The sequence below is a fragment of the Oncorhynchus tshawytscha genome, linkage group LG09 (genome assembly GCF_018296145.1).
Source record: "Oncorhynchus tshawytscha isolate Ot180627B linkage group LG09, Otsh_v2.0, whole genome shotgun sequence".
NCBI classification, from domain to species: Eukaryota; Metazoa; Chordata; class Actinopteri; order Salmoniformes; family Salmonidae; genus Oncorhynchus; species Oncorhynchus tshawytscha.
This window is the reverse complement of record NC_056437.1, coordinates 45,789,326-45,816,828: the sequence shown is the minus strand read 5'-3', so window position 1 is coordinate 45,816,828 and position 27,503 is coordinate 45,789,326. Positions and strand designations below refer to the sequence as shown.

Here is a 27,503-nt window from a genome sequence, read left to right as displayed (position 1 = left end):
ATATATTTTACATCATTTCCCATCAATTCCCATTATTAAAGTGGCTGGAGTTGAGTCAGTGTGTTGGCAGCAGCCACTCAATGTTAGTGGTGGCTGTTTAACAGTCTGATGGCCTTGAGATAGAAGCTGTTTTTCAGTCTCTCGGTCCCAGCTTTGATGCACCTGTATTGACCTTGCCTTCTGGATGATAGCGGGGTGAACAGGCAGTGGCTCGTGTGGTTGTTGTCCTTGATGATCTTTATGGCCTTCCTGTGACATCGGGTGGTGTAGGTGTCCTGGAGGGCAGGTAGTTTGCCCCCGGTGATGCGTTGTGCAGACATCACCACCCTCTGGAGAGCCTTACGGTTGTGGGCGGAGCAATTGCCGTACCAGGCGGTGATACAGCCCGACAGGATGCTCTCGATTGTGCATCTGTAGAAGTTTGTGAGTGCTTTTGGTGACAAGCCGAATTTCTTCAGCCTCCTGAGGTTGAAGAGGCGCTGCTGCGCCTTCTTCACGATGCTGTCTGTGTGGGTGGACCAATTCAGTTTGTCTGTGATGTGTACACCGAGGACCTTAAAACTTACTACCCTCTCCACTACTGTCCCATCAATCTGGATAGGGGGGTGTTCCCTCTGCTGTTTCCTGAAGTCCACAATCATCTCCTTAGTTTTGTTGACGTTGAGTGTGAGGTTATTTTCCTGACACCACACTTCGAGGGCCCTCACCTCCTCTCTGTAGGCCGTCTCGTCGTTGTTGGTAATCAAGCCTACCACTGTTGTGTCGTCCGCAAACTTGATGATTGAGTTGGAGGCGTGCGTGGCCACGCAGTCGTGGGTGAACAGGGAGTACAGGAGAGGGCTCAGAACGCACCCTTGTGGGGCCCCAGTGTTGAGGATCAGCGGGGTGGAAATGTTGTTGCCTACCCTCACCACCTGGGGGCGGCCCATCAGGAAGTCCAGTACCCAGTTGCACAGGGCGGGGTCGAGACCCAGGGTCTCGAGCTTGATGACGAGCTTGGAGGGCACTATGGTGTTAAATGCCGAGCTGTAGTCGATGAACAGCATTCTCACATAGGTATTCCTCTTGTCCAGATGGGTTAGGGCAGTGTGCAGTGTGGTTGAGATTGCAGTACAATACATACAGTGATTAACTTTACAAATGTCTATTGAAACAGCTGCATATAGTGTAGTACAGTAAATTTGCAATTACAAATATACAGTAGTATACTGTACCTGTTCTCTTCTCTGAATGTCCTTACTATGGTGGACACAGAAAATCGGCTCAAATTGGGTTGTACTCTAAGTCCTGCTTCCCTCATTGACAGTCCATGGAAAAGAACATGGTCTATAACTGTTGCACAAATTTCATCAGATATTTCCACTCTTTGTCTTCCTCTTCGTCCTCCTCTTCCTCTTTCTTGCCCTCCTCCTCCTCTTCCTCCTCGTCGCCCACCTCGCATACGCACTCGTCCTCGTCCTCTCACATTGTATCTTCTATCCATTTTCAGACTTTCTCCTTCCCACCTTCAACAACCTGTTTGCTCTCTGAACTGGCTTATATTGGTTGTGTCGCATCATTTGAAACAGGTTAAATCAATTTTGATAACATGTCTTGTCTATTTGTATTTGATTGTTGCCACTTGTGTTTATCAGTATGGATGACATGTGCATTAGAGTGCAGAATGTGTTTTGAGAATGTGTTTAGAGTTTTGCTTAAAAGTCTAAGTGAGATCTGCAAATTGTGTTTTACCATGTGAAATGGTTTAAGGTACAACAGACTGCATAATTAGCTAAATGAGTCCAGGCAACTGAGAACTTCAGTTCAGCCAATGGGTTTTAGTGTTTTAGCAATTGAGAAAAACTGTAACACTGCACCCCATCCCCCCTTCCCCAATACACGTGTAAATATTAGACGATACATTGTGCCTCCTGTATTATACTTATGCTAAAATGTTTATTCTATTCTACTGCGCCATTTACTTGATCTTCGTGTTCTTATCTTTTATTATTTGTTGTTGTTGTTGCCTTGTTGTTGTTGCCTTTCGTTGGACGTTATATTCCGTGCGTATCCCGTACATACAAGTGTCAAGTTTTGTATTAATTGTATTGCACACAGAGTAACATTTTAAATAATAGCCAGTGTAGTGTTCAACGGCTTTTTTATCTTCCATATCTATGTATGTGTGTGTGCTATATGTCTGTTTTTGAGTGAAAGAACAAAGATAATCCAGCAGGCAAAACTGGTTGAAATGATGTCATCAACAGGTCATAATGAGTGACCTTATAATGACCGAAATTCAACCCAGTTTCCCCCCCCCAAAAAAATTAAAATATCAATATGATGTCAATTCAACCAATTTCTTTAAACTGGTTGAATTGACGTCATTATAACGTCACTCATTATGAACTGATTTGAACCAGTTATGCTTGCTGGGTAAGTGAATGTCTGTAAGTGGCGGACCTGTTTGCCAGTTTGACCCTGTGGTCCCTGTGTCACTTTGTAGGAGGGTCCCTATGTCATGTTGAAGAAGAACTGGGAGCTGTACGAGGGCAACGACCAGTATGAAGGCTACTGCGTGGACCTGGCCTCGGAGATAGCCAAACACATCGGCATCAAGTATAAGATCGCTATCGTTCCTGACGGAAAGTACGGCGCCCGGGACCCGGAGACCAAGATTTGGAATGGAATGGTCGGGGAGCTGGTGTACGGGGTAAGAGGGACAGGGGAAAGGGGTGTGGGTGTGTGTGTGGGTGTGCGCCTTGATTTTGTTGAGACTCTTTTTTTTTGTTGGGTTTCACTCACACTTGACATCCATTTGTACATCTATTTAGTTATCTGAAAGTAGCAGAATCAGTTACCGTAAACATGCAGGGTTTGTCAGAAAACAAAGACTGCTTAAAATTTGTTTAAGTTACCCAGACTACTTCAGAAGCTACAGTACCAGTCAAAGGTTTTGACACACCTACTCTTTCCAGGGTTCTTCTTATTTTTTTTTATTTTCTACATTGCAGAATAATAGTGAAGACATCAAAACGATGAAATGACACATATGGAATCATGTAGTAACCAAAACATGTTAAACAAATAAAATATATTTTATATTTGAGATTCTTGAAAGTAGCCTCTGATTGCCTTGATGACAACTTTGCACACTCTTGGCATTCTCTCAACCAGCTTCACCTGGAATGCTTTTCCAACAGCCTTGAATGAGCTCCCACATATGCTGAGCACTTGTTGGCTGCTTTTCATTCACTCTGCGGTCTAACTCATCCCAAACCATCTCAATTGGGCTGAGGTTGGTGATTGTGGAGGCCAGGTCATCTGATGCAGCACTCCATCACTCTCCTTCTTGGTAAAATAGCCTTTACACAGCCTGGAGGTGTGTTGGGTCATTGTCCTGTTGAAAAACAAATGATAGTCTCACTAAGTGCAAACCAGATGGGATGCCGTATCGCTGCAGAATGCTGTGGTAGCCATGCTGGTTAAGTGTGCCTTGAATTCTAAATAAATCAGTGTCACCAGCAAAGCACCATCACACCAACTTCTCCATGCTTCACGGTGGGAACCACACATGCTGAGATCATCCGTTCACCTACTCTGCATCTCACAAAGACACGGCAGCTGGAACTGAAAATCTCAAATTTGGACTCATCAGACCCAAAGGACACATTTCCACCGGTCTAACGTCCATTGCTCGTGTTTCTTGGCCTAAGTCTCTCATTCTTATTGGAGTCCTTTAGTAGTGGTTTCTTTTCAGCAATTCGACCACGAAGGCCTGATTCACGCATTCTCCTCTGAAAAGTTGATGTTGAGATGTGTCTGCTACTTCAACTCTGTGAAACATTTATTTGGGCTGAACTTTCTGAGGCTGGTAACTATAATGAACTTATCCTCTGCAGCAGAGGTAACTCTGGGGCTTCATTTCCTGTGGCGGTCCTCATGAGAGCCAGTTTCATCATTGCGCTTTAAAATAGTTTTTGCGACTGCACTTGAAGAAACTTTCAAAGTTCTTGAAATTTTCCAGATTGGCTGACTTTCATGTCTTAAAAGTAATGATGGACTGTCATTTCTCTTTGCTTATTTGAGCTGTTCTTGCCAAATAAAACTTTACCAAATAGGGCCGTCTTCTGTATACCACCCCTACCTTGTCACAACACAACTGATTGGCTCATATGCATTAAGAAGGAAAGAAATTAGCTACCTTGTGTGTTTCTGAGAGATAACAGGGTTAATGTACAGGTGTGTGTGTGTGTGTGTTTAGTTTAGTTTAGAAGATTTTATAGCAGGTGCAGCGAAATGCATGTCCAAAAATGTCGAACAAGTACACAAATAATAAGTACACAAATAAAAGACTAGAACCAAGAAATCACAAATGTCAGAACGAATCCAGTTAACAACCACAATAACACTGTATCATTAACCCAAATTCAATATGTGTAGACACACCAAAAAGGTCAACTAAGAATGAAATGTACATCAGTAGATATATTACAATGAGCTATGTGAAGAACACAGTAAATGAATACACCATGTGAAAAACAGTATACAAGAAACGGTCCCATGTTTAATGTGTTCTGAATGTACAAAACATTTCCATGACAGACTGACCAGGTGAATCCAGGTGGAAGCTATGATCCCTTATGGAAGTCACCTGTTAAAACCACTTCAATCAGTATAGATGATGGGAAGGAGACAGGTTAAAGAAGGATTTTTAAATCTTGAGATAATTAATACCGGGATTGTGTATGTGTGCCATTCCGCGGGTGAATGGGCAGGACAAAAGATAAAAGTGCCTTTGAACGAAGTATGGTAGTAGGTGCCAGGCGCACCGGTTTGAGTGTGTCATGAACTGCAACGCTCAACAGTTTCCTGTGTTTATTAAGAATGGTCCACCACACAAAGGACTTCCAGCCAACTTGACACAACTGTGGGAAGCATTGAAGTCAACATGGGCCATCATCATGTTTGCAAGTTTATATATACAGTATGTGCGTGTGTTGCAAATGTGCTGTAAATATCCTGGATGGGCTGACCGCGAGAGCCATTCAGTTGAGGGTGGTGCAGTTGCCGTACCAGGCGGTGATGTAGCCCGAGAGAATGCTCTCAATGGTGCATCTGTAGATTTTCATGAGGGTCTTAGTGGCTGTGCTGAATTTATTCAGCCGCCTGAGGTTGTAGAGGCGCTGTTGTGCCTTCTTCACAACGGTGTTGGTGTGGTGGGAACATTTCAGGTCCTCAGTGATGTGCACGCCAAGGAACTTGAAGCTTTTGACCCTCTCCACTCCGGCCCCATTGATGTAGATGGGGGCATGCTCCCTCTGTCTCCTGTAGTTCACGATCAGCTCCTTTTTTTTCCATTGAGGGAGAGGTTATTTTCCTGGTACCACTGGCAGGTCTCTAACCTCCTCCCTGTAAGCTGTCTCTTCATTGTTGGTAATCAGGCCTACCACTGTCATGTCCTCAGAAAACTTGATGATTGAGTAGGAGTCATGAGTAGCCACGCAGTCATGGGTTAACAGGGAGTACTGGAGGGGGCTGAGTACACACCCCCGTGTTAAAGATCAGTGTGGCGGAGGTGTTGTTGCCTAGCCTCACCACCTGGGGTCAGCCCGTCAGGAAGTCTAGGACACAATTGCACAGGAAGGGGTTCAGATCCAGGGCCCTGAGCATAGTGACATACTTGGAGGGCACTATGGTGTTTGGAAGCAGAGCTGTAGTCGATGAACAGCATTCTCACATACGTATTCCTCTTGTCCAGGTGAGATAAGGCAGTGTGCAGTGTATTCGTTTGCTAATTGTAATGGGTTCCTAGGTGATATGGTGGAGGTGATATGGTCCTTGACTAGCCTCTCAAAGCACTTCATGGTGACAGCTGTGTGTGTTTGTGTGTGTGCGCGCACACATAAAGGCTTAAGGAGCTTGCAGAGCTCTTACGGTGCAGAGGGAAGCTATGAGCTCAGAGCTTAGCCCGTCAGCACTTTACTGTCTCTAAGACCTTGCCTGGTGACCATTCACCTTCGGACAGTCTCTTTCAAAGCCTGTGTCACCGCAAAAGGTCTCCCCTCATGTCAGCCCTGTCATGTATTTTAATGCATCCTCAATGCAAGCCGACCTGTTATTTTAGTACATTTATGCTGAAGAGGAAGGAAATTGTATCTCTGTTTTTTCTTTCTCCCTCGTTCCCTCCATGCAATGTGTCGGCTTGTTGTAATATATAAAACTTGAATTAATTTTTTGTTGATGAATCCCGAATTCCCGACAGCCGATGCCCAGGCAGGCAAGGTCAGAAGTGTTGCTAAATCACTAACAATAATCTGGTTTGTGGATTTGCTCTCGCAGGATGTTCCATTTCTTTTGTTGTTAGCATTTTTCTCCAACCGAGTTATTTCATCCCCTTCTCCCGATCTGCAGCCTTTTGAATTAAGCCACTAGGATTAGAGCGACTCTCTATCTTTTTCTATTCCAAACTTGATCATTGTAAGATGTCTTTCATCAGAAAAAGTAGCGAAATTAAATGAAAAATAGCTGGATGGGGGGAGAAGACGCGTGATTGTTGTTGTTGTTCGGCTTGTGATTGACATGCTTAGTGATTGTGACAGATAGAAGGATAGCCAAATTTGATAGACGGGGTTGACTAGGAAAACAGTTCTCAATATAGGAGTGCTGTTTTCGGGTACATATTGCCTTTTAGATCACAATGATTAAGATTACACAGACAGAAGGAACCTGATCCTAGATCAGCACTCCGGCTCTGAGACGCTTGATACATAAGCCCCTGTCTTCTTTGGCTCTGACGAACTGTAGCTGACCGACTCTCTTGTTATCTTTCTCAGAGCGATTTTCTTGAACCTAACCAAGATGGGTCACTCAACAGAGACTGCTCTTCTCTGTATCACAGAGGCTCTCCGCTCTGCCAAAGCTGACTCCTCTGTTCTCATCCTCCTAGATCTATCCGCTACCTTCGACACCGTGAATCATCAGATCCTCCTCTTCATCCTCTCAGGGCTGGACGTCTCAGGCTCTGCACACTCCTGAATTGCAGGTCGCTCCTACCAGGTGGTGTGGAGAGGATCTGTGTCTGCACCACATGCTCTCACTACTGGTGTCATCCATGGCTCGGTTCTAGGCCTTCTCCTCTCTATAAACCAAGTCACTTGGCGCCATCATATCCTCTCATGATCTCTTCTATCATTGCTGTGTGGATGACACTCTCATTCACCCCTTCTGACACCCAGGTGGCGACACACATCTCTGCATGCCTGTCAGATATTTCAGTTTGAATGTTGGCCCACCCCTTCAAGCTCAAAATCGACAAGACAGAGCTGCTCTTTATCTCAGGAAGGGCTGCCTGCTCCAAGACCTCGCCATCATGGTCGGAAACTTCACAGTGTTCCCCTCCCAGAGTGCAAAAAACCTTTGCGTGACCCTGGGCAACGTGACCCTGTTGTTCTTTGCAAACATCAAAGCAGTGACTCACTCCTGCAGGTTCATGCTCTACAACATCTGTAGAGTACAACTTTTCCTCACACAGGAAGTGACCTCAGGTCCAACCCGTCATATCCTGTCTGAACTACTGCAACTCTCTGTTGGATGGGCTCCCCGCTTGTGCCATCAAACCTCTGCAACTTATCCAGAATGCTGCAGACTCTGGTGTTCAACCTTCCCAAGTTCACTCATGTCACCCCACTCTTCCGTACACCCCAATGGCTTTCAGTCGAAGCTCGCATCCACTAACTATTATTAAGTAACGTGTTCCACAGCCTTTTTTTGTTTATTCAACTTTTCGGTCAAAGTGTAACCTGAACATAACATTTTTATTTGGCTCAAACTTAGCTCCAGCATGAGAAAACGTAAGCAAAAATTCTGTCAACTTAAAACAATGTGTTTGCTCAACTTATTATTATTTTGGGCATTTTACCTAAAAAAGGCTCTGGAACTAGTTACACACCCACTCACAGCGCTTTGAACATATAACGTTTTCTATGTACATATTTGACACACGATGACATACATAACTACGTTGTAAATGTTCAGTTACAGTGCATTCAGAAAGTATTCAGACCCCTTGACTTTTTCCAGATTTTTTTTACGCTACAGCCTTATTCTGAAATGGATGAAAGTCATTTTTCCCTCATCAATCAACACACAATACCCCATTAATGACAAAGCAAAAACAGGTTTTTAGACATTTTTGCAAATGTATTACAAATTTAAAAAAGAGATATATTATATCTACATAAGTATTCAGATCTTTTACTCAGTACTTTGATGAAGCAGCTTTGGCAGCGATTACAGCATTGAGTCTTCCTGGGTATGATGCTACAACCTCAGCACACCTGTATTTGGGAAGTTTCTCCCATTCTTCTTTGCAGATCCTCTCAAACTCTGTCATGTTGGATGGGGAGCGTTGCTGCACAGCTATTTTCATGTCTCTCCAGGTTCAAGTCCAGGCTCTGGGTGGACCACTCAAGGACATTCACAGACTTGTCCCAAAACCACTCCTGCTTGGTCTTGGCTGTGTGGTTAGAGTCGTTGTCCTGTTGGAAGGTGAACCTTCGCCCCAGTCTGAGGTGCTGAGCGATCTGGAGCAGGTTTTTAATCAAGGAACTCTGTACTTTGCTCCGTTCATCTTTTCCTCAATCCTGACTAGTCTCCCAGCCCCTGCCACTGAAAAACATCCCCACAGCATGATGCTGCCACCACCATGCTTCACCATAGGGATGGTGCCAGGTTTCCTCCAGATGTCATCCTTGGAATTTGGGCCAAAGAGTTAAATCTTGGTTTCATCAGACCAGAGAATCTTGTTTCTCATGTTGTTGTCATGTTGTGTTGCTACCATGCTATGTTGTTGTCTTGGGTCTCTCTTTATGTAGTGTTGTCTCTCTTGTTGTGATGTGTGTTGTGTCCTATATTTTTATTTTATTTATTTTTATTTTTAATCCCATCCCCTGTCCATGCAGGAGGCCTTTTGGTAGGCTGTCATTGTAAATAAGAATTTCTTCTTAACTCACTTGCCTGGTTAAATAAAGGTTAAATAAAAATAAATAAAATAAATCAATGGTCTGAGAGTCCTTTAGGTGCCTTTTGGCAAACTCCAAACTGGCTGTCATGTGCCTTTTAATGAGAAGTGGCTTCCATCTGGCCACTCTATCATAAAGGCCTGATTGGTGGAGTGCTGCAGAGATGGTTGTCTTTCTGAAAGGTTTTCCCATCTCCACGGAAGAACTCTGGAGCTCTGTCAGAGTGACCATCGGGATCTTGGTCACCTCCCTGACCAAGGCTCTTCTCCCCTGATTGCTCCGTTTGGCCGGGCAGCCAGCTCTAGAAAGAGTCTTGGTGGTTCCAAACTTCTTCCATTTAAGAAATATGGAGGCCACTGTGTTTTGGGGTCCTTCAATGCTGCAGAATATTTTTGGTACCCTTCCCCAGATATGTGCCTCGACCACAATTCTGTCTCGGAGCTCTACGGACAATTCCTTCGACCTCATGGTTTGATTTTTTGCTCTGACATTCACTGTCAACTGTTGAACCTTATATAGACACGTGTGTACATTTCCAAATCATGTCCAATCAATTGAATTTACCACAAGTGGACTCCAATCAAGTTGTAGAAACATCTCAAGGATGATCAATGGAAACAGGATGCACCTGAGCTCAATTTTGAGTCTCATGGCTAAGTGTCTGAATACTTGTGTAAATAAGGTATTTATTTATGTTGTTGTTTTTTTATACATTTGCAAAGATTTCTAAAAACCTGTTTTTGCTTTGTCATTATGGGGTATATTGTGTAAATTGATGAGGAACATGTTTAATTTAATCCATTTTAGAATAAGGCTGTAACATAACAAAATGTGGGAAAAGTCAAGGGGTCTGAATACTTTCCGAATGCACTGTATACTGTCATTACTATTCAACTAGTCCTTACCTGGGATTTGAACCTCTTCAACCACATTCCGATCTTCCTGCTATGCCACCATGCCTGTATCATTGATCATTTATTCTGACTATTCTCTCATCATTGATTTGATTTACTTACTTAAGCAATTGTATGTTTTTCTGCATAATTGTCTAGTGTTTGTTGGGCATATTACTCTGTTTAAATAACACCATTTTAAGTGGTCTGAATTTTTGCCTATGTTTTCTTATGTTGGAGCTAAGGTTGGGCCAACAAAAAATGTTACATTCTGGTAAAACTTTGATTGAAAAGTTACTTCATAATATTTAGTTGAAATAACTACATTTGTTTTACAGTGTAGTTTTAACCACTTCTACTCCTGATTTTCTAGCTCTTCGCCGGTCTCCATCGTTCAGTGTTAGCTAGCTTTATGGTCTCTTAGCTCGCTAGTTGGCTACCAGCGCTGCATGTGGTTTTAGACTAGAAACCTTTGGGCTAACCCCCGCTCGGTCTACGTGACTAAACCCGAGCGGTACTGTTTCTGAAAGTATTTAGACTGCTTCTGCTTATCTGACTTCCAGCTATCGTTACCCTGATAGTCTCCCGTTACTTCCATTTCTCGTCCGACTTCCCCATCGAATAGTAGTGTGTCGAGTAGTGAGCTTGCTAGCCTCCTCCCCGGTAATTCCATCTGTGTGTGTGTGCATTGTGTGTGTGTGCATAGGTGTGTGCATTGTGCTAAATTGGGACCCGGCGTCATTAAACGTAGAGCAAAGTATTGGCCAGGACTCACTCTTGTTCGAGGATGACTGTTGATAACAAAGTTCCACAGGAGGGAGAAGCTCTACCAGTCTTCCCCTCCACTCGAGCTCCCAGCAAATTCATAGGTTGCCCATCCTTTCAGATGGATCCAGAAGTGAGAACGATGGCATGTCTCTTGCCGCATCAGGCAGCACCCCCTTTCACCAGGAGATGGATTACACCCCTGAGGAAGCTTTATTCTCCTCTGCTCAGCTTGTGCAGGCCAGCAAAACTGAGGAAGTTTGGCAGGAGACTATGGCTGACCTCCCCTTCTTCGAGGCAATCAGACGTGCTGCCACCAAACTGGATGTTGAGTGTCCTATTCCTCCTTTGCCTTGCAAGAAGATTAGGATGGATGGAATCACCTCTCAGGGTAATTCCACATCCGTCCCACAACATGTACCAGCCTTCCAATACTGTGTGGTGCTTTGGAGTCTTCCTGGGAGGGGCCACATACCCCCACATGATATGCATGGCATGGAGTCATCGGGATGGTTCAGCCCACCCCCTGTGGAGCCTTCCCTGGCTGAGCTCATGAGCCCTTCAAGCTCCTCTTCCTCTGCCCCTAAACTCGCTCATTCCAATGACAGCTTCACTGCAACCGTGTATGAGAGGATCTACCGAGCTGCAGCTCAGGCGGTGCAGGCTAAGGAGCACAGTGGCACCGTCGACCGGCAGAAGTTAATGGAATTGAGAAATCTTGCTGAGTATACCACCCGGACCCCCAAGTGCATCGCTGAGGCTTCCAGAAAATACAAATTGGATCAGAAAACTTGGGCGGCCAAATAAAATAACCCACGGGCCAAATTCGGGGCACTAGTTGGGGAACCTTGTCGTAACCCATAGTTGTTTCTACTGTTGTCTACCATTTTTGGCAGCAGTCTCATTAGCAGCTTAGATGACTCTCCAGTCCAAACGCTAACCCTTTCCCCCTTCTCTTCCCCCACCCATTAACAGAAAGCGGAAATCGCTGTGGCCCCATTGACAATCACGCTGGTCCGGGAGGAGGTGATCGACTTTTCCAAGCCCTTCATGTCACTGGGCATCTCCATCATGATCAAGAAGCCCCAGAAGTCCAAACCTGGGGTGTTCTCCTTCCTGGACCCGCTGGCCTACGAGATCTGGATGTGCATTGTGTTTGCCTACATCGGCGTGAGCGTGGTGCTCTTCCTGGTCAGCCGCTTCAGCCCGTACGAGTGGCACACCGAGGAGCCCGAGGAGGGCACCGACGGTCCGCCCAGCGACCAGCCCCCTAACGAGTTCGGCATCTTCAACTCCCTCTGGTTCTCCCTGGGCGCCTTCATGCAGCAGGGCTGTGACATCTCCCCCAGGTGAGAGATAGATGCATTACTACTTAGACTGCATGATATACTACTACTACAGTACATGCATACTACTACAATACACACTTACTACTACAGCAATATATTCTGATACATTATACCGAAACATCCCCCAGCTGGGAGATAAATATTACTACTACTACTACTACATGAAATACATCCTATTACATTACATCCTATTACATTACACCCAAACATTCCTTAGGTGAAAGACAAACACACACACATACATTACACACATAATACTGCATTACATCCAAATGTTCCCTCAATGTCCTTTTCTTTATTGGGTTAAGTGTTAAAGGCTTGTTGACATTGATAACTGCCTCGGGATGCTATGAATCATACAGGATACAGGTTTCATTCGCTGGCTAACTATTAGTCTCTTCACTGTCTGTTGCAGAACAAACATAGTTACTCCACTCTGTACAATTGCAATTTGCACCCTAGTTTTCTTCATGGATATTCACACCAAAATCGCCGCTTTATGTCACATAAGTAAAAATAACTAAATGTCATTGGCCTGTAGATTTGTAATAAGTATGTCTTATCTCGGCTTTTCGTTTGTAGTCACTGTCACTGCTATGCTTTACTGTGTGTGTGTGTGTGATCTGTCTGTTTCAGCATTTATCATCTGCTTTAGAGGGAAATTGCACTGCTGTCCCATTGTCTTTGATGTGTCTGGTGTGTATTTGTGCTATGTTTCATACACTGTATTTCTGCATTCAACAGGCACGAGAAGTCAAAGGGTATATCATTCATTACTTACTATTAGCTACCTCTCGTACGATCATGAACCACAAAAAACTATTCCGTAACCATTCAGTGCTGGGTGTCATTTGCTTCCGGGTCAAGCTTCCTGTCTGTGACACACTTTTCTGCCCACTCAGCATCTGCTTGCTGTCCTGTAGTCGTGATAAGGATCTTTATGGTTTGTGTAGTTCTTTTTATAGTAATTTCATGACAGACCTGGGTCAAATAGCCTATATAATATCCTGTGTCAAATACTTAAAATGCATTTGCAGTGTGCTTGGTCTAGTTTGAAGTTTGCACTTTTAGGACTATTTGCTCTGTGATACCAGGAAAACTAAAACAAGCACAGCTCAAAGTATTTGAAGGTACTTGAGGTATGTATTTGACATGTGTCAAATAGGTCCTAAGTCTGCTTTATGATCCCTGGAGTTATTTTAAAGGTAGACTCAGCGATATGAAGTTAGCATTACATTATCAGTTGTGGGGACTTCCGCAAAACACACAGACAGCCGAAAGCAAAAGGTTGATCTCCCCTGCATTATCATTGGTTCATACTTCTGCTCGTGGTCACATCATATAGCTGAGTTTTAGTTTCAGCTCTTCTAGTCTTTAATGGTTCCTATACATCTCTTAGTACCGCTAAGGTTCCTATATACTGTAGATCATAGTCTTTAAGATTAAGAATGGAATAAGACTGAGAGGAGGGACCAAAACCAGCCTGTATTTTTCAGCCCTCCTACACAGGACCAGAGCAGAGGCATACACAAGATGGAGAACACTAAGGTACATTAGAAGAGAGCACCGTCAAAATTATAGTGCCCGTTACGTAGCATCCTAAAACATCCTATAGCACCTCTACCTTGAGGGAGCTATAGTGGGCCTATGATTTTGACTTAAGTCCACTTCATTTTAAGTAGTCCACTTGAGAAGGGATCCTCATCCACCAAATACTGTATATAATTCCATAAACTTTCCCAAAATCCTCAGGATTTCCAGTAATCCCAGTTCGGGATTCTCGCAATCAAGAGGGAATACGCAAGAAAAGTATCATCCAACTGGGAATTTCTGGTAAACCTGGGAATTTTGGGATGTTTTTCTGGAATTTTATGACCTGCTACTGTTTAGTAATTTAGTCAGCATTTATTATTTAGTATTGAAACATTTAGAATTGATACATTTTGTCTACATTGTCCTTTTGTCTCTCCACAGTGTGGCCTGCCTACTGTGCCTGTCTGTCCCACATCTGTCACAGATACAGTTAAAGTAATCTCACAGGCCCTGTCCCTATCTGTCACCAAAAGAGCCCTTGTTCACTCTGGAGGGGTTGACTAAAGTTTACCTTGACAAGGGGACATGTAAATCCCCTCCACCAAGGGATTAGGTGACTTTGGGTGTGTGGAGGAAATGAGGGAATGACAAGGGCACTGTTTTAGTGATGGGTTTGAGGCTATGCCACACCACTCATCTGTAGTGATGATAAGGAAAGGAAGCTGGCGTACGTGTAAGGCACATACAGGAATCCATCTCACACTGATAACATACACAGTCCAATCAGAGATGATGACCCAGTGGTGAGATGATTGACAGGTCTAAAGGTTATTCGCTACTGAAGTTCCGTCTTTTACCTTAATGAATGTTAATTCCGCTTCTCTCACACACATACAGACACTCTCACACACACACACACACGTCTCCCCAAGGCACCCCATAATAATTAATGCAGTAATTCATATCCCTGTGTGCTCGTCTCCGATGGTAATGCCAGGTCTCCGTGGCAACGGAGAGGGTAGTGTTTGTGGGTGAAGTGGTGACATGGGATCTCCCTAATTGAGAACAAATCCCAGTTTAGATTAACTAAAGATGCAGGTTGCATCCCAAATGGCTGCCTATTCCCTATATATTGCACTACCTTTGACCTGAGTCCAATGCCATTTGCGACGCACCACGCTGTTATAGACTCAGGAGAGACAGATACTTAATTATTTACACTATTAAGATATGCACAATACCATAATAATATTCAGAAATCTTTGTGGATGCTGAAGGCAGTATGTCAACGATTTTGTTAGACCAGCAAGGATAGTACTTTCTGTAATTTTCTGTGTATGTTTATAACTTATGGCTACTTTCTATGTTTAAACCTTTTTTCAGCCAGGTAAGAACAAATTATATTGACAATAACAACCTGGGTACACCTTGACTCGTGTTGGTTAACACGCTATCCGATCATCTTTATCTTGGCCAGGTCGCAGTTGTAAATGAGAACTTGTTCTCAACTAGCCTACCTGGTTAAATAAAGGTGAAAAAAAAAAAAATCCCCAGAAATATCCACGGACAGTTTGATCTGGGTGTGATTGGTCTACACTGTGCTCACCGGTTGGCCTGATTGGATGGGGTGCGATTGGTTCGGTCTGTTCTTGAAGGCCGCCTTCCTCTAGTCTAGTCTAATTTAACAGGTGCGATTGGTTTGGCATGTTTGGTCAGTGCTGATTGCTTCAGTCTGCCCTACCATGCATATGAAAATCATATTTGCCAGACTGCATCACTTGAGCGAGAATATGAGAGAAGTGAGGCTGAATTTTTACAGGCTCTGTAGGGTCAAATTGATTTCAGGAAATAAATTCTTAATCAGGGCTGCAATGGAGAGGACAGGGAGGGAGAGAGAGAAGGACAGAAGAGAGCGTGAGAGAGGGATAGCATGACTAACTAAAGCACTAGGGGCTAGCCTGGGGGTGTATCATGCTGGGAGCAGACAACACATCTTCATTTATTTAGGCTCCTCTCAAGGTCAACCTCACTGTGGCTCTCCTCTCTCTCTTTCTCTCCCTGTCTCTGTATCAATCTCTATCTCTGTCACGACTTCTGCCGAAGTCGTTGCCTCTCCCTGTTTGGGCGGTGCTCGGCGTTCGACGTCACCGGTCTTCTAGCCATCATTGATCCATTTTTCATTTTCCATTGGTTTTGTCTCGTCTTCCCACACACCTGTTTTCAATCCCATTCATTACCTGTTGTGTTTTTAACCCTCTGTTTTCCCTCATGTCTTTGTCAGAGATTGTTTTATTGTCAGTGTTGTTTATTTGTTGTGTTGGTGCACGACGGGTCCTCGTACCCATGTTTGTTCATGTCTGTACTTTTAGTGTTATGGAGCATATTCCGTGGACATTCATTAACCTCTCTGAACTACCGATCCCGGATACGGGATTGAATTCAACAACATACGGTGTTCGCCACAAATAGTCATATTAAACATTCATGAAAATACAAGTGTTTCACATGCTTCAAAAGCCTAGAATCTTGCTAATCCAACTGCGTTGTCATATTTAAAAAATAATTTATTGTGAAAGAAATAGCTGCGATTATCTGAGCATAGACCCCCATATCAAACTACTTATTCAACCAGCACTTGCGTAACAAAGTCACAGATTGCATTGAAATAAATCGTTTACCTTTGAAGATCTTGCTCTGGTTGCAATCCCAAGGCTCATTGTTACACAATGAATGGTCGTTTGTTCGGTTAAATCCATTTTTTATAGCCTAACACGAAACATTTTGTGAACGCTTATCTCGTTGAATTTCCTGTCATACAATTTTCAAAGTAACGTCCAACGTAAAGAGACTCTCTTTTCCTAGGCTTTTCCCTCTCTTTCCAGTCATGTTTGGTTTACTTGCAATCAACTCTTTGTTTGGAACACAAAGAACCCTGATGGGCCATTTTGCGGGACCTATTGATATGCTAATTACTGATTGGAAGACAACACGTGAGGAGCCCATTGCGCACCAAGTATATGACCACTGTCTCTTTGATTGACTCTATTTTAACCCAATGACCACTGATCTTCTTGAAATCTAGCTGGGTAAATAGCCAATGAGCAGATGTAACTGGAAATATCCCATGATTCATTGTTGTAAGACAAACCTATATACTGGAGGCAGGCGTAAAGATCTTTCTTTTGCCATTGCCTATTGAACCGTGAAGGAGTGATTCTAATTACGCAGAGACGTATTTCAGTAATTTGCTACTTCAACTGTTTATTTCGCAACTAAAATGGCAAATAAGTCAAAGAAAGACTCTAAGACTAGATACATGAATGTAGAAATGATTTTGGAAGAGATTGCCCGGGATAGTGAGACAGATTTGGCTGAGATTGAAGAGGACTCCATTAGCTCACATTCGTTCGATTCTGAAGCTGAGGAATATTTTTTGAACGGAGAGGACATCGTTTTGGACTGGTAAGTTGCTCTCATGCTAATGCCGTTGTTTGACTTTAATATAAAATATTATTAGTGATTATTTTTAGATTTTATTTGCAAAAATGGCTAAAGTGCACGTTAGCTTGCCATTGTGAGTGAGGGCATGTTTCTTTGAGAACGCATGGTCTACCCAAATAGCCTATTCTGAGGTAAACCATTTCACTTTGGCAATTGATGTGGAACAGCACTTTATGTACATGTATATTATAGCTGTTTTTACATTTTATTAGCAATATATAGCGATGTAATGAAATGGCTAAAGTGCACGTTAGCTTGCCATTGTGAGTGAGGGCATGTTTCTTTGAGAACGCATGGTCTACCCAAATAGCCTATTCTGAGGTAAACCATTTCACTTTGGCAATTGATGTGGAACAGCACTTTATGTACATGTATATTATAGCTGTTTTTACATTTTATTAGCAATATATAGCGATGTAATGAAATGGCTAAAGTGCACGTTAGCTTGCCATTGTGAGTGAGGGCATGTTTCTTTGAGAACGCATGGTCTACCCAAATAGCCTATTCTGAGGTAAGCCCATTTCACTTTGGCAATTGATGTGGAACAGCACTTTATGTACATGTATATTATAGCTGTTTTTACATTTTATTAGCAATATATAGCGATGTAATGAAATGGCTAAAGTGCACGTTAGCTTGCCATTGTGAGTGAGGGCATGTTTCTTTGAGAACGCATGGTCTACCCAAATAGCCTATTCTGAGGTAAACCATTTCACTTTGGCAATTGATGTGGAACAGCACTTTATGTACATGTATATTATAGCTGTTTTTACATTTTATTAGCAATATATAGCGATGTAATGAAATGGCTAAAGTGCACGTTAGCTTGCCATTGTGAGTGAGGGCATGTTTCTTTGAGAACGCATGGTCTACCCAAATAGCCTATTCTGAGGTAAGCCCATTTCACTTTGGCAATTGATGTGGAACAGCACTTTATGTACATGTATATTATAGCTGTTTTTACATTTTATTAGCAATATATAGCGATGTAATGAAATGGCTAAAGTGCACGTTAGCTTGCCATTGTGAGTGAGGGCATGTTTCTTTGAGAACGCATGGTCTACCCAAATAGCCTATTCTGAGGTAAACCATTTCACTTTGGCAATTGATGTGGAACAGCACTTTATGTACATGTATATTATAGCTGTTTTTACATTTTATTAGCAATATATAGCGATGTAATGAAATGGCTAAAGTGCACGTTAGCTTGCCATTGTTGAGTGAGGGCATGTTTCTTTGAGAACGCATGGTCTACCCAAATAGCCTATTCTGAGGTAAGCCCATTTCACTTTGGCAATTGATGTGGAACAGCACTTTATGTACATGTATATTATAGCTGTTTTTACATTTTATTAGCAATATATAGCGATGTAATGAAATGGCTAAAGTGCACGTTAGCTTGCCATTGTTGAGTGAGGGCATGTTTCTTTGAGAACGCATGGTCTACCCAAATAGCCTATTCTGAGGTAAGCCCATTTCACTTTGGCAATTGATGTGGAACAGCACTTTATGTACATGTATATTATAGCTGTTTTTACATTTTATTAGCAATATATAGCGATGTAATGAAATGGCTAAAGTGCACGTTAGCTTGCCATTGTTGAGTGAGGGCATGTTTCTTTGAGAACGCATGGTCTACCCAAATAGCCTATTCTGAGGTAAGCCCATTTCACTTTGGCAATTGATGTGGAACAGCACTTTATGTACATGTATATTATAGCTGTTTTTACATTTTATTAGCAATATATAGCGATGTAATGAAATGGCTAAAGTGCACGTTAGCTTGCCATTGTTGAGTGAGGGCATGTTTCTTTGAGAACGCATGGTCTACCCAAATAGCCTATTCTGAGGTAAGCCCATTTCACTTTGGCAATTGATGTGGAACAGCACTTTATGTACATGTATATTATAGCTGTTTTTACATTTTATTAGCAATATATAGCGATGTAATGAAATGGCTAAAGTGCACGTTAGCTTGCCATTGTTGAGTGAGGGCATGTTTCTTTGAGAACGCATGGTCTACCCAAATAGCCTATTCTGAGGTAAGCCCATTTCACTTTGGCAATTGATGTGGAACAGCACTTTATGTACATGTATATTATAGCTGTTTTTACATTTTATTAGCAATATATAGCGATGTAATGAAATGGCTAAAGTGCACGTTAGCTTGCCATTGTTGAGTGAGGGCATGTTTCTTTGAGAACGCATGGTCTACCCAAATAGCCTATTCTGAGGTAAACCATTTCACTTTGGCAATTGATGTGGAACAGCACTTTATGTACATGTATATTATAGCTGTTTTTACATTTTATTAGCAATATATAGCGATGTAATGAAATGGCTAAAGTGCACGTTAGCTTGCCATTGTTGAGTGAGGGCATGTTTCTTTGAGAACGCATGGTCTACCCAAATAGCCTATTCTGAGGTAAACCATTTCACTTTGGCAATTGATGTGGAACAGCACTTTATGTACATGTATATTATAGCTGTTTTTACATTTTATTAGCAATATATAGCGATGTAATGAAATGGCTAAAGTGCACGTTAGCTTGCCATTGTGAGTGAGGGCATGTTTCTTTGAGAACGCATGGTCTACCCAAATAGCCTATTCTGAGGTAAGCCCACATCAATTGCCAAAGTGATATGGAACAGCACTTTATGTTCCCTGTACTTTATATGCATGTTTATTATAGCTGTTGATACAGGGCTGCTCCCTGTACTCAATATGTATGTTTATTATAGCTGTTGATACAGGGCTACTCCCTGCAATTTTATTATAGCTGTTGATACAGGGCTACTCCCTGTACTCTATGCATGTTTATTATAGCTGTTGATACAGGGCTACTCCCTGTACTCAATATGTATGTTTATTATAGCTGTTGATACAGGGCTACTCCCTGCAATTTTATTATAGCTGTTGATACAGGGCTACTCCCTGTACTCTATATGTATGTTTATTATAGCTGTTGGTACAGGGCTCATATGTAAAACTATTCTAACTGAACATTTTCTTTCACAGTGGCACTGACTCCGACTGGGAGCCCCCAGTGCCAAGGTGTCCATCCCCCTCTGAAGCTGGTTCATCCAGCTGTACCCCTGCCGTCTCTGGCTCCACACCTCCCGGGCCATCTAGAGGTGTGAAGAGGAAGAGGGGAAGTGTGCCACCCACTAACAGAGGGACAGAAGGGCGTTGGCACACCGTCCTAGAAGATGATGTGGAGCCACCACAACCAACTTTTAGGCCGAAAAGGAAGCCAGGACCTCAGGTGAACCCGACCTCCACTTACACCCCCTTTCAGCTATTCCAACTGTTCTTTACACCGTCTGTTGTAGATTCGCTCGTGTCCAACACAAATAAGAACGGGAAGAAGAAACAAGCAGGCAAAAAGGTAGCGTGGAAGCCCATATCCATGTCAGATCTTTTTTGCTACTTTTCACTTGTTATCTACATGGGGCTGGTGAAGCTGAAGAACCTGAAGGACTACTGGAAAACGTCATATCTGTACCAACTGCCTTTCCCCATGACTGTTATGTCCTGCAAAAGGTTTATGATTATTTCACAGGCGCTTCACATCAGTGACCCAAAGGTTGATGAAGAAAATGAGAAGAAGAGGGGCACAGCAGCGTTTGATAGACTGTGCAAGATCAAGCCGCTCTACCACAGCATTGTTGAGGCCTGCAAGACGTATTTTCAGCCAGCCCAGAATGTGTCAATAGATGAGAGGATGGTATCCTCAAAGGCAAGAATTGGCCTCAAACAATACATGAGAAACAAACCAACCAAGTGGGGTTACAAGCTGTTTGTTTTGGCTGATTCTGTATGTGCCTACACATGCAATTTCTTTGTCTACGAGGGGAAGAACAGTTTTGCTACCGGCAAGGGACTCAGCTATGACTCTGTAATGGCGTTATTGGATTTTCAACTGCTAGGGAAGGGCTACAAACTGTTTGTGGATAACTTCTACACAAGCCCTACCCTGTTTGCAGACCTAAGGAAGCTGGATGTATGGGCTTGTGGCACCATTCGTACCAACAGGGTGGGCTTTCCGAAGACGAAGGTGAACGACATGCCTAAGCGGGCTGAGCGGGGAGCATGCGATGGATCCGTGAAGATGGCCTGCTTTTTGTAAAGTGGATGGATACCAGAGAGGTGGTGATGTGCTCCACTATCCACAAGTCCTTCAGTGGGGATCGTGTTGTCAGGCGTGTGAAGAACGGTGCCGGGGCATGGACCACCAAAAATGTCCCCATTCCAGCTGCAGTGAAGGACTACAACAAGAGCATGGGCGGAGTCGACCTTTCGGACGCGCTAATCGGCTACTACAATGTTCTCCACAAGACAATGAAATGGTACAAGACCTTCTTCTATCATTTCATCGACATCGCCGTAGTGAATGCATTCATCCTACACAAGGAAATGGCAACGAGCTGTGGAAAGCCCTTCCTCTCACAGAAAGCCTTCAGAGAGCAGCTCATCAGGGAGCTTGCTGGCTACAGCACCACTGCACCAAGCCCTGTCCCTTCTGCTCCTGCCACAAGTGTTCATCTGCCCAAATATATTTGTGCAGGCATGGATGTGCCTAAGGGCCAAAAGGGCACAGCATGGAGGCGTTGCTGTGTTGTTTGCAAGATGAAGTCTCCCATCACATGCAGCACATGCTCAGTGACCCTCTGCTTTACATCAGAGAGAGACTGCTATGGCATCTGGCATGAGCAGCAGAACATTGTCTAGAGTTTTGGCAATGTTGGTGGGGTCATATGGCAAAGTGGGTCTGCGGTCTAGCTGAGAACACCAGTCTGCAGTCTAGCTGAGAACACCAGTCTGCAGTCTAGCTGAGCTAGGGTCAGTATGTTATATCTGGAGTATTTTTCCTGTCTTACCCGGTGTCTTGTGTGAATTTAAGTCTGCTCTCTTTCTCTCCTTCTTTCTCTCGGTGGACTTGAACCCCTGGGACCATGCTTCAGGACTACCTGACATGATGACTCCTTGCTGTCCCCAGTCCACCTGGCCTTGCCGCTGTTCCAGTTTCAACTGTCTGCCTGCTGCTATGGAACCCAAACTTAATTTTTTTCTCCTGAGGTGTCCTGTTGCACACTCTACAAAAACACTGATCTCCACCCGGCACAGCCAGAAGAGGACTGGCCACCCCTCATTGCCTTTTTTCTTCCTAGGTTCTTGCCTTTCTAGGTTGTTTTTCTTAGCCACCGTGCTTCTACACCTGCATTGCATGCTGTTTGGGGTTTTAGGCTGGGGCTGTGTAAATAGATTTGATAGAGGACTGAGGGTGTGTAAATAGTTACCCATGTTTATTTGTAAATGTATGTATACATTTTGTTTTTCATAACGTTTTTTTCAAAAAAAAATGTTTACCAAAAATTTTCAAAAAAAAATTTCAAAAATTTTTTTTTCAAATTTTTTTTTTTTTTTTTCAAAAAAATTGTTGCTTTTTTGTGGGGGGTGTGTTAGAGTACCATTTTGGTATTTTGTATATAGTTATTGGTTTCAAAATGTGTACTTCACCAATTTGGCCACTTGGGTACATTTGGGCTACTTGTGTGGGACACCTGGGTGACTTCATAATAAATGTTATGTAGCACACTCATTTTTGAAGTTATCATTTTGAAATTTTGCACGGGTACTGTTGCCCTCTTAATTTTTGCACTAAAATTGTCCCCATCGTCTTATCTTAATTTTTGTTTTTTCTTGTTCATTTGAAAGATGATGATTCAAAAATAAATAGAAAAAACGAATGTTTTTTTCCATAGTTTAATCTAAACCAGATCTATTGTGTGTTATTCTCCTACATTCAATTCACATTTACACAAACTTCAGAGTGTTTTCTTTCAAATGGTACCAAGAATATGCATATACTTGATTCTGTGCCTGAGCTACAGGCTGTTAGATTTGGGTATGTCTTCAGGCGGAAATTGCACAAAGTAGGGGGGTAGGCTTAAGAGGTTAAAAGACTCCATTTACACTCCATTTTGACTCTCCTGCACCTGACTTCCCTGCCACCTATACACACGGCGCTGACAATCTCCCTGTCTTCTCTCTCTGTCGGTTAGGACGTCTACTTTGTGCATGACACAAGTAATTTTTCCAACAATTGTTTACAGACAGATTATTTCACTTATAATTCACTGTATCACAATTCCAGTGGGTCAGAAGTTTAAATACACTAAGTTGACTGTGCCTTTAAACAGCTTGGAAAATTCCAGAAAATGATGTCATGGCTTTAGAAGCTTCCGATAGGCTAATTGACATCATTTGAGTACCTGTGGATGTATTTCAAGGCCTACCTTCAAACTCAGTGCCTCTTTGCTTGACATCATGGGAAAATCAAAAGAAATCAGCCCAAAAAAATTGTAGACCTCCACAAGTCTGGTTCATACTTGAGAGCAATTTCCAAACGCCTGAAGGTACCACGTTCAACTGTACAAACAACAAATGTTCTCTGGTCTGATGAAACAAAAATAGAACTGTTTGGCCATAATGACCATCATTATGTTTGGAGGAAAAAGGGGGAGGCTTGCAAGCCGAAGAACACCATCCCAACCGTGGAGCACGAGGGTGGCAGCATCATGTTGTGGGAGTGCTTTGCTGCAGGAGGGACTGGTGCATTTCACAAAATAGATGGCATCATGAGGAGGGAAATGTATGTAGATATATTGAAGCAACATCTCAAGACATCAGTCAGGAAGTTAAAGCTTGGTCGAAAATGGGTCTTCCAAATGGACAATGACCCCAAGCATACTTCCAAAGTTGTGGCAAAATGGCTTCAGGACAGCAAAGTCAAGGTATTGGAGTGGCCATCACAAAGCCCTGACCTCAATCCTATAGAACATTTGTGGGCAGAACAGAAAAGAGTGTGCGAGCAAGGAGGCCTACAAACCTGACTCAGTTACATCAGCTCTGTCAGGAGGAATGGGCCAACATTCACCCAACTTATTGTGGGAAGCTTGTGGAAGGCTACCTGAAACGTTTGACCTAAGTTAAACAATTTAAAGGCAATGGTACCAAATACTAATTGAGTGTATGTAAACTTCTGACCCACTGGGAATGTGATGAAAAAAATAAAAGCTGAAATAAATCATTCTCTATTATTCTGACATTTCACATTCTCAAAATAAAGTGGTGCTCCTAAATGACCTAAAACAGGGAATTTTTACTCGGATTAAATGTCAGGAATTGTGAAACTAAGTTTAAATGTATTTGGCTAAGGTGTATGTAAACTTCCGACTTCAACTGTAGCTCTGCTATTATTTTATATTGTACATCACATACTTTAATCTTAATTACCTGTCCACAAACACACAACTCATGCAGACATCAAATAATGAAAAGTATGTGTATGGTGAGTCACTCGCACGCACGCACGCCACACTCTCACGCACATCCATGTAACAAGGATGTTAAACCAGGGTCATACTGGTGCTGCCACATGACCCTTTCTATCCCCCGCTCCTTCCCCCTGTTGGCTCTGGCCCATCAGGGTCTCACCATGGATGAAAGTCACTGGAGTCATCTCAGATCAACGCAGACTGGGGATAGGAAGAGCGAGGGAGAAAGTCCCCTAGCTCTCTGTCCTCAGACACAGCTGCTGGCCTCTCGCTGCCAACGGGAGCAAACCTTACGAGAGGGAGGAGGAGAGAACGAGAGAATGGAGCAGGAGATAAGGAGAGAAAGAAACAGGGAGACAGAAAGAAAAAGGATGAGATAAAAATAAAATAAAGGGAGGATAAGAGACAGAGAGAAAGAACAGGAGACGAAGGAAAAGGTGAGACCGAAAGCAAGAGTGCTTCCCCTGAAGCCCTGCCCTTCTCCTTCTACCTTTTCCAGTCTTTCACACTGAAGCTGTGGATGATAGTCCCAGGATTACAGAAGCAAAAGAGATATACTGCAGAGAGAGAGAGAGAGAGAGAGAGAGAGAGAGAGAGAGATGAAGGGGGAGAGGCTCGTAATCTGCATTCAAATCCAGAGGCAGAGTTTATACGTGAACTATTCTGCAGCATAGCCTTCTGTGTACAGTTAAACATGCTTTGCTGCTGCGGCTCTTGGGTTGGTGAGATCTTTGCTGTGTGTTGGGCAGGGGGTGTGTGTGTGTGTGCATGCATGTGTGAGATTGTGACTGAGACATTGGGACAAGTTGGTGGCAGGTGCTAGGGATAAGACTAGAAGGGGACACGGTGTGCCCTGTCCTAAGCGAGAAGGGGAACAGGGGTAAGTGATGTGGAGACACTATAGCTAGCATTGACTGAGGTGGAATCTCCCCTTTTTGACCCTTTTCACATCACTGAGCAGAGCTGGCCTGGGGGAACATCCACCATAGTCGCTGCATGCGGGAATGAAAGGTTCAGGTCGGCACGGTAGTGCCGGTTTGGTTCAGGTCTGCATGCGTGAAATAGTGTGAAAAGGCAATTAGTTTGATAAAACAACAGGAACTGAAGGGTTTTCATAGAGCCTCTCTCTCTGTGTTTGGTTCACGCCAAGGGGGGAGAGAGAATGTTGTTTGTTCACTCCAATGCACCATTTTGTTTGAGATTCTCCTCACGACCTTCCCCTGCTCACTCGAGAGTCGGTGAGTTATCTGTCTCCCTTGAGCCAACAAACAAGACGAGAACAGAGCTGAACAGAGGGAGCTCTGTGTGATGTCGTCAGCTCTTTTCATCCCACCAATAAAAGAGAGAGAAAGAAAGAAAGAAAGAAAGAAAGAAAGAAAGAAAGAAAGAAAGAAAGAAAAAGAGAGAGAGAGAAAGAGAGAAAGAGAGAAAGAAAGAGGGACCACAGCGCACTACCTGGTTGACACACAAATGCATTGGGTTTTAATGAGCCACTCTGCCTTAAGGTGGATTTGAAAATGGGTTGGATGATGCTGTGCAGTGTGCAGTCAGTATCCTCTCAGAGCCTGTTCCATTGTATAAGTTCTTCTTTTTTTAGATCTATAATTTTTGTGGGTTTTTATTTATTGAGAAAGGACAGTTAAGGGGAGGCAATAAAGATTGCGAGTCAGAAGGGCAGTGGACTGGATTTGAACCCATGCCAACTTTGGAATACATGTGGCAGGGTCAGCAGCTCTAACTGGTTTACCACACAGGTCACCTATAACGTTGTCTGTAATTCACTCTCACTACTTGATATAGTTTGTGGATTTGTGTTGATTCATAATTATTTTTTGTTATTGATGGACTCTGCGCTCTATCACACCCCCCTACTCTTCTCACTCTTCTCTTTTCCTCACCATGCTCACTCTTCTCCTATTCCTTCACACCTTCTCATTCTCACCTCCTGCTATGGCACCCTTATTCCTCTCCATCCTATCCTCCCTCCTCCTACCCGTCCTCTCCCTTCTCCCCTCCTCTCCCTCTCTTTCCTCTCCTCTCCCTCTCTTTCCTCTCCTTCCTCCTCTTCCTCCCTCTCTTATCCCCAGGTCTCTATCTGGGCGTATCGTGGGTGGTGTGTGGTGGTTCTTCACCCTCATCATCATCTCCTCCTACACGGCCAACCTGGCTGCTTTCCTCACAGTAGAGAGGATGGTGTCGCCCATAGAGAGTGCTGAAGACCTGGCTAAACAGACAGACATAGCCTACGGCACCCTAGACTCCGGCTCCACTAAAGAGTTTTTCAGGGTGAGTATAGTACTGGACTGGATACAAGCTGTGTCTGAATTCTCATATTATGGCCTTGTCCTATTTCATACACAAATAGTCTATGTAGGAATAAAATGTTTTAGCTAGTAGCTGCGTCGTTCCACGAAAAGTGCCTTTGATATTTTAAGATATAATTGTGCACCAATATTGCATTTTAAAAGCCTGTTATATTGAATTGTGACTTTAATATAGACCACATGGAGAATTCAATTCATCTGATTTTTTATTTAAATAAAGGATATCTGAAGTGCCAAAATTCTGCATTTCGACATGTCCCTCCGTCAACCCTGTGTCACTTCTAGGAAGATTTCAACCACTTAATCCCTAAATGTATCTAAGTTTCACCATCATTTAAAAGTACTAGTTATTTTGTTGCTTTGGCAGTAATTTCTGCAGATTAGTGATTCATTTACGTCTGTCCCTCATTTTAAGGTCAACCCTGTTACGTGAATTTAACTCTTTTATTAATATGGTGAAACTCTTCCTTTTAAAATATTTCTTTCAAAACATGGTTCTACTCTTTTTGGCAATTTTCAGGTGGGAAACTGAGAGGGTCGAGCATTTCTTTTAATAACAAAAAGTATTATTATTTCACCTTTATTTAACCAGGTAAGCAAGTTCTCATTTACAACTGCGACCTGGCCAAGATAAAGCAAAGCAGTGCGACAAAAACAACAACAGAGTTACACATGGCATAAACAAGCGTACAGTCAATAACACAATATATATATTTTTTAAAGTCTATATGCAGTGTGTGTGTGTGTGTGTGTGTGTGTGTGTGTGTGTGTGTGTGTGTGTGTGTGTGTAAATGG

The 27,503-nt window shown here is 43.1% G+C and overlaps 2 protein-coding genes across 7 annotated transcripts in view; both read left to right on the top strand.

The window, feature by feature from the left end:
• LOC112258042 (glutamate receptor 4) overlaps positions 1–27,503 on the top strand; it is a 176,005-nt gene that overhangs the window by 128,670 nt on the left and 19,832 nt on the right. For all 6 annotated transcript variants that reach the window (XR_006084100.1, XM_042326951.1, XM_042326950.1 and 3 more), the window contains 3 exons: positions 2,486–2,692; positions 11,636–12,009; positions 26,472–26,670. Coding sequence is in view for 5 of the 6 variants with exons in the window: in XM_042326951.1 (XP_042182885.1) it covers positions 2,486–2,692; positions 11,636–12,009; positions 26,472–26,670 (780 nt within the window). In the remaining variant the exon portion in view is untranslated. The remainder of the gene's footprint in view (positions 1–2,485; positions 2,693–11,635; positions 12,010–26,471; positions 26,671–27,503) is intronic.
• LOC121847169 (piggyBac transposable element-derived protein 4-like) lies at positions 16,349–22,278 on the top strand. The gene is made up of 2 exons (XM_042326957.1): positions 16,349–17,004; positions 20,063–22,278. The coding sequence occupies exons 1-2, from the start codon at positions 16,820–16,822 to the stop codon at positions 21,171–21,173; spliced, it is 1,296 nt and encodes a 431-aa protein (XP_042182891.1). The 5' UTR covers positions 16,349–16,819; the 3' UTR covers positions 21,174–22,278.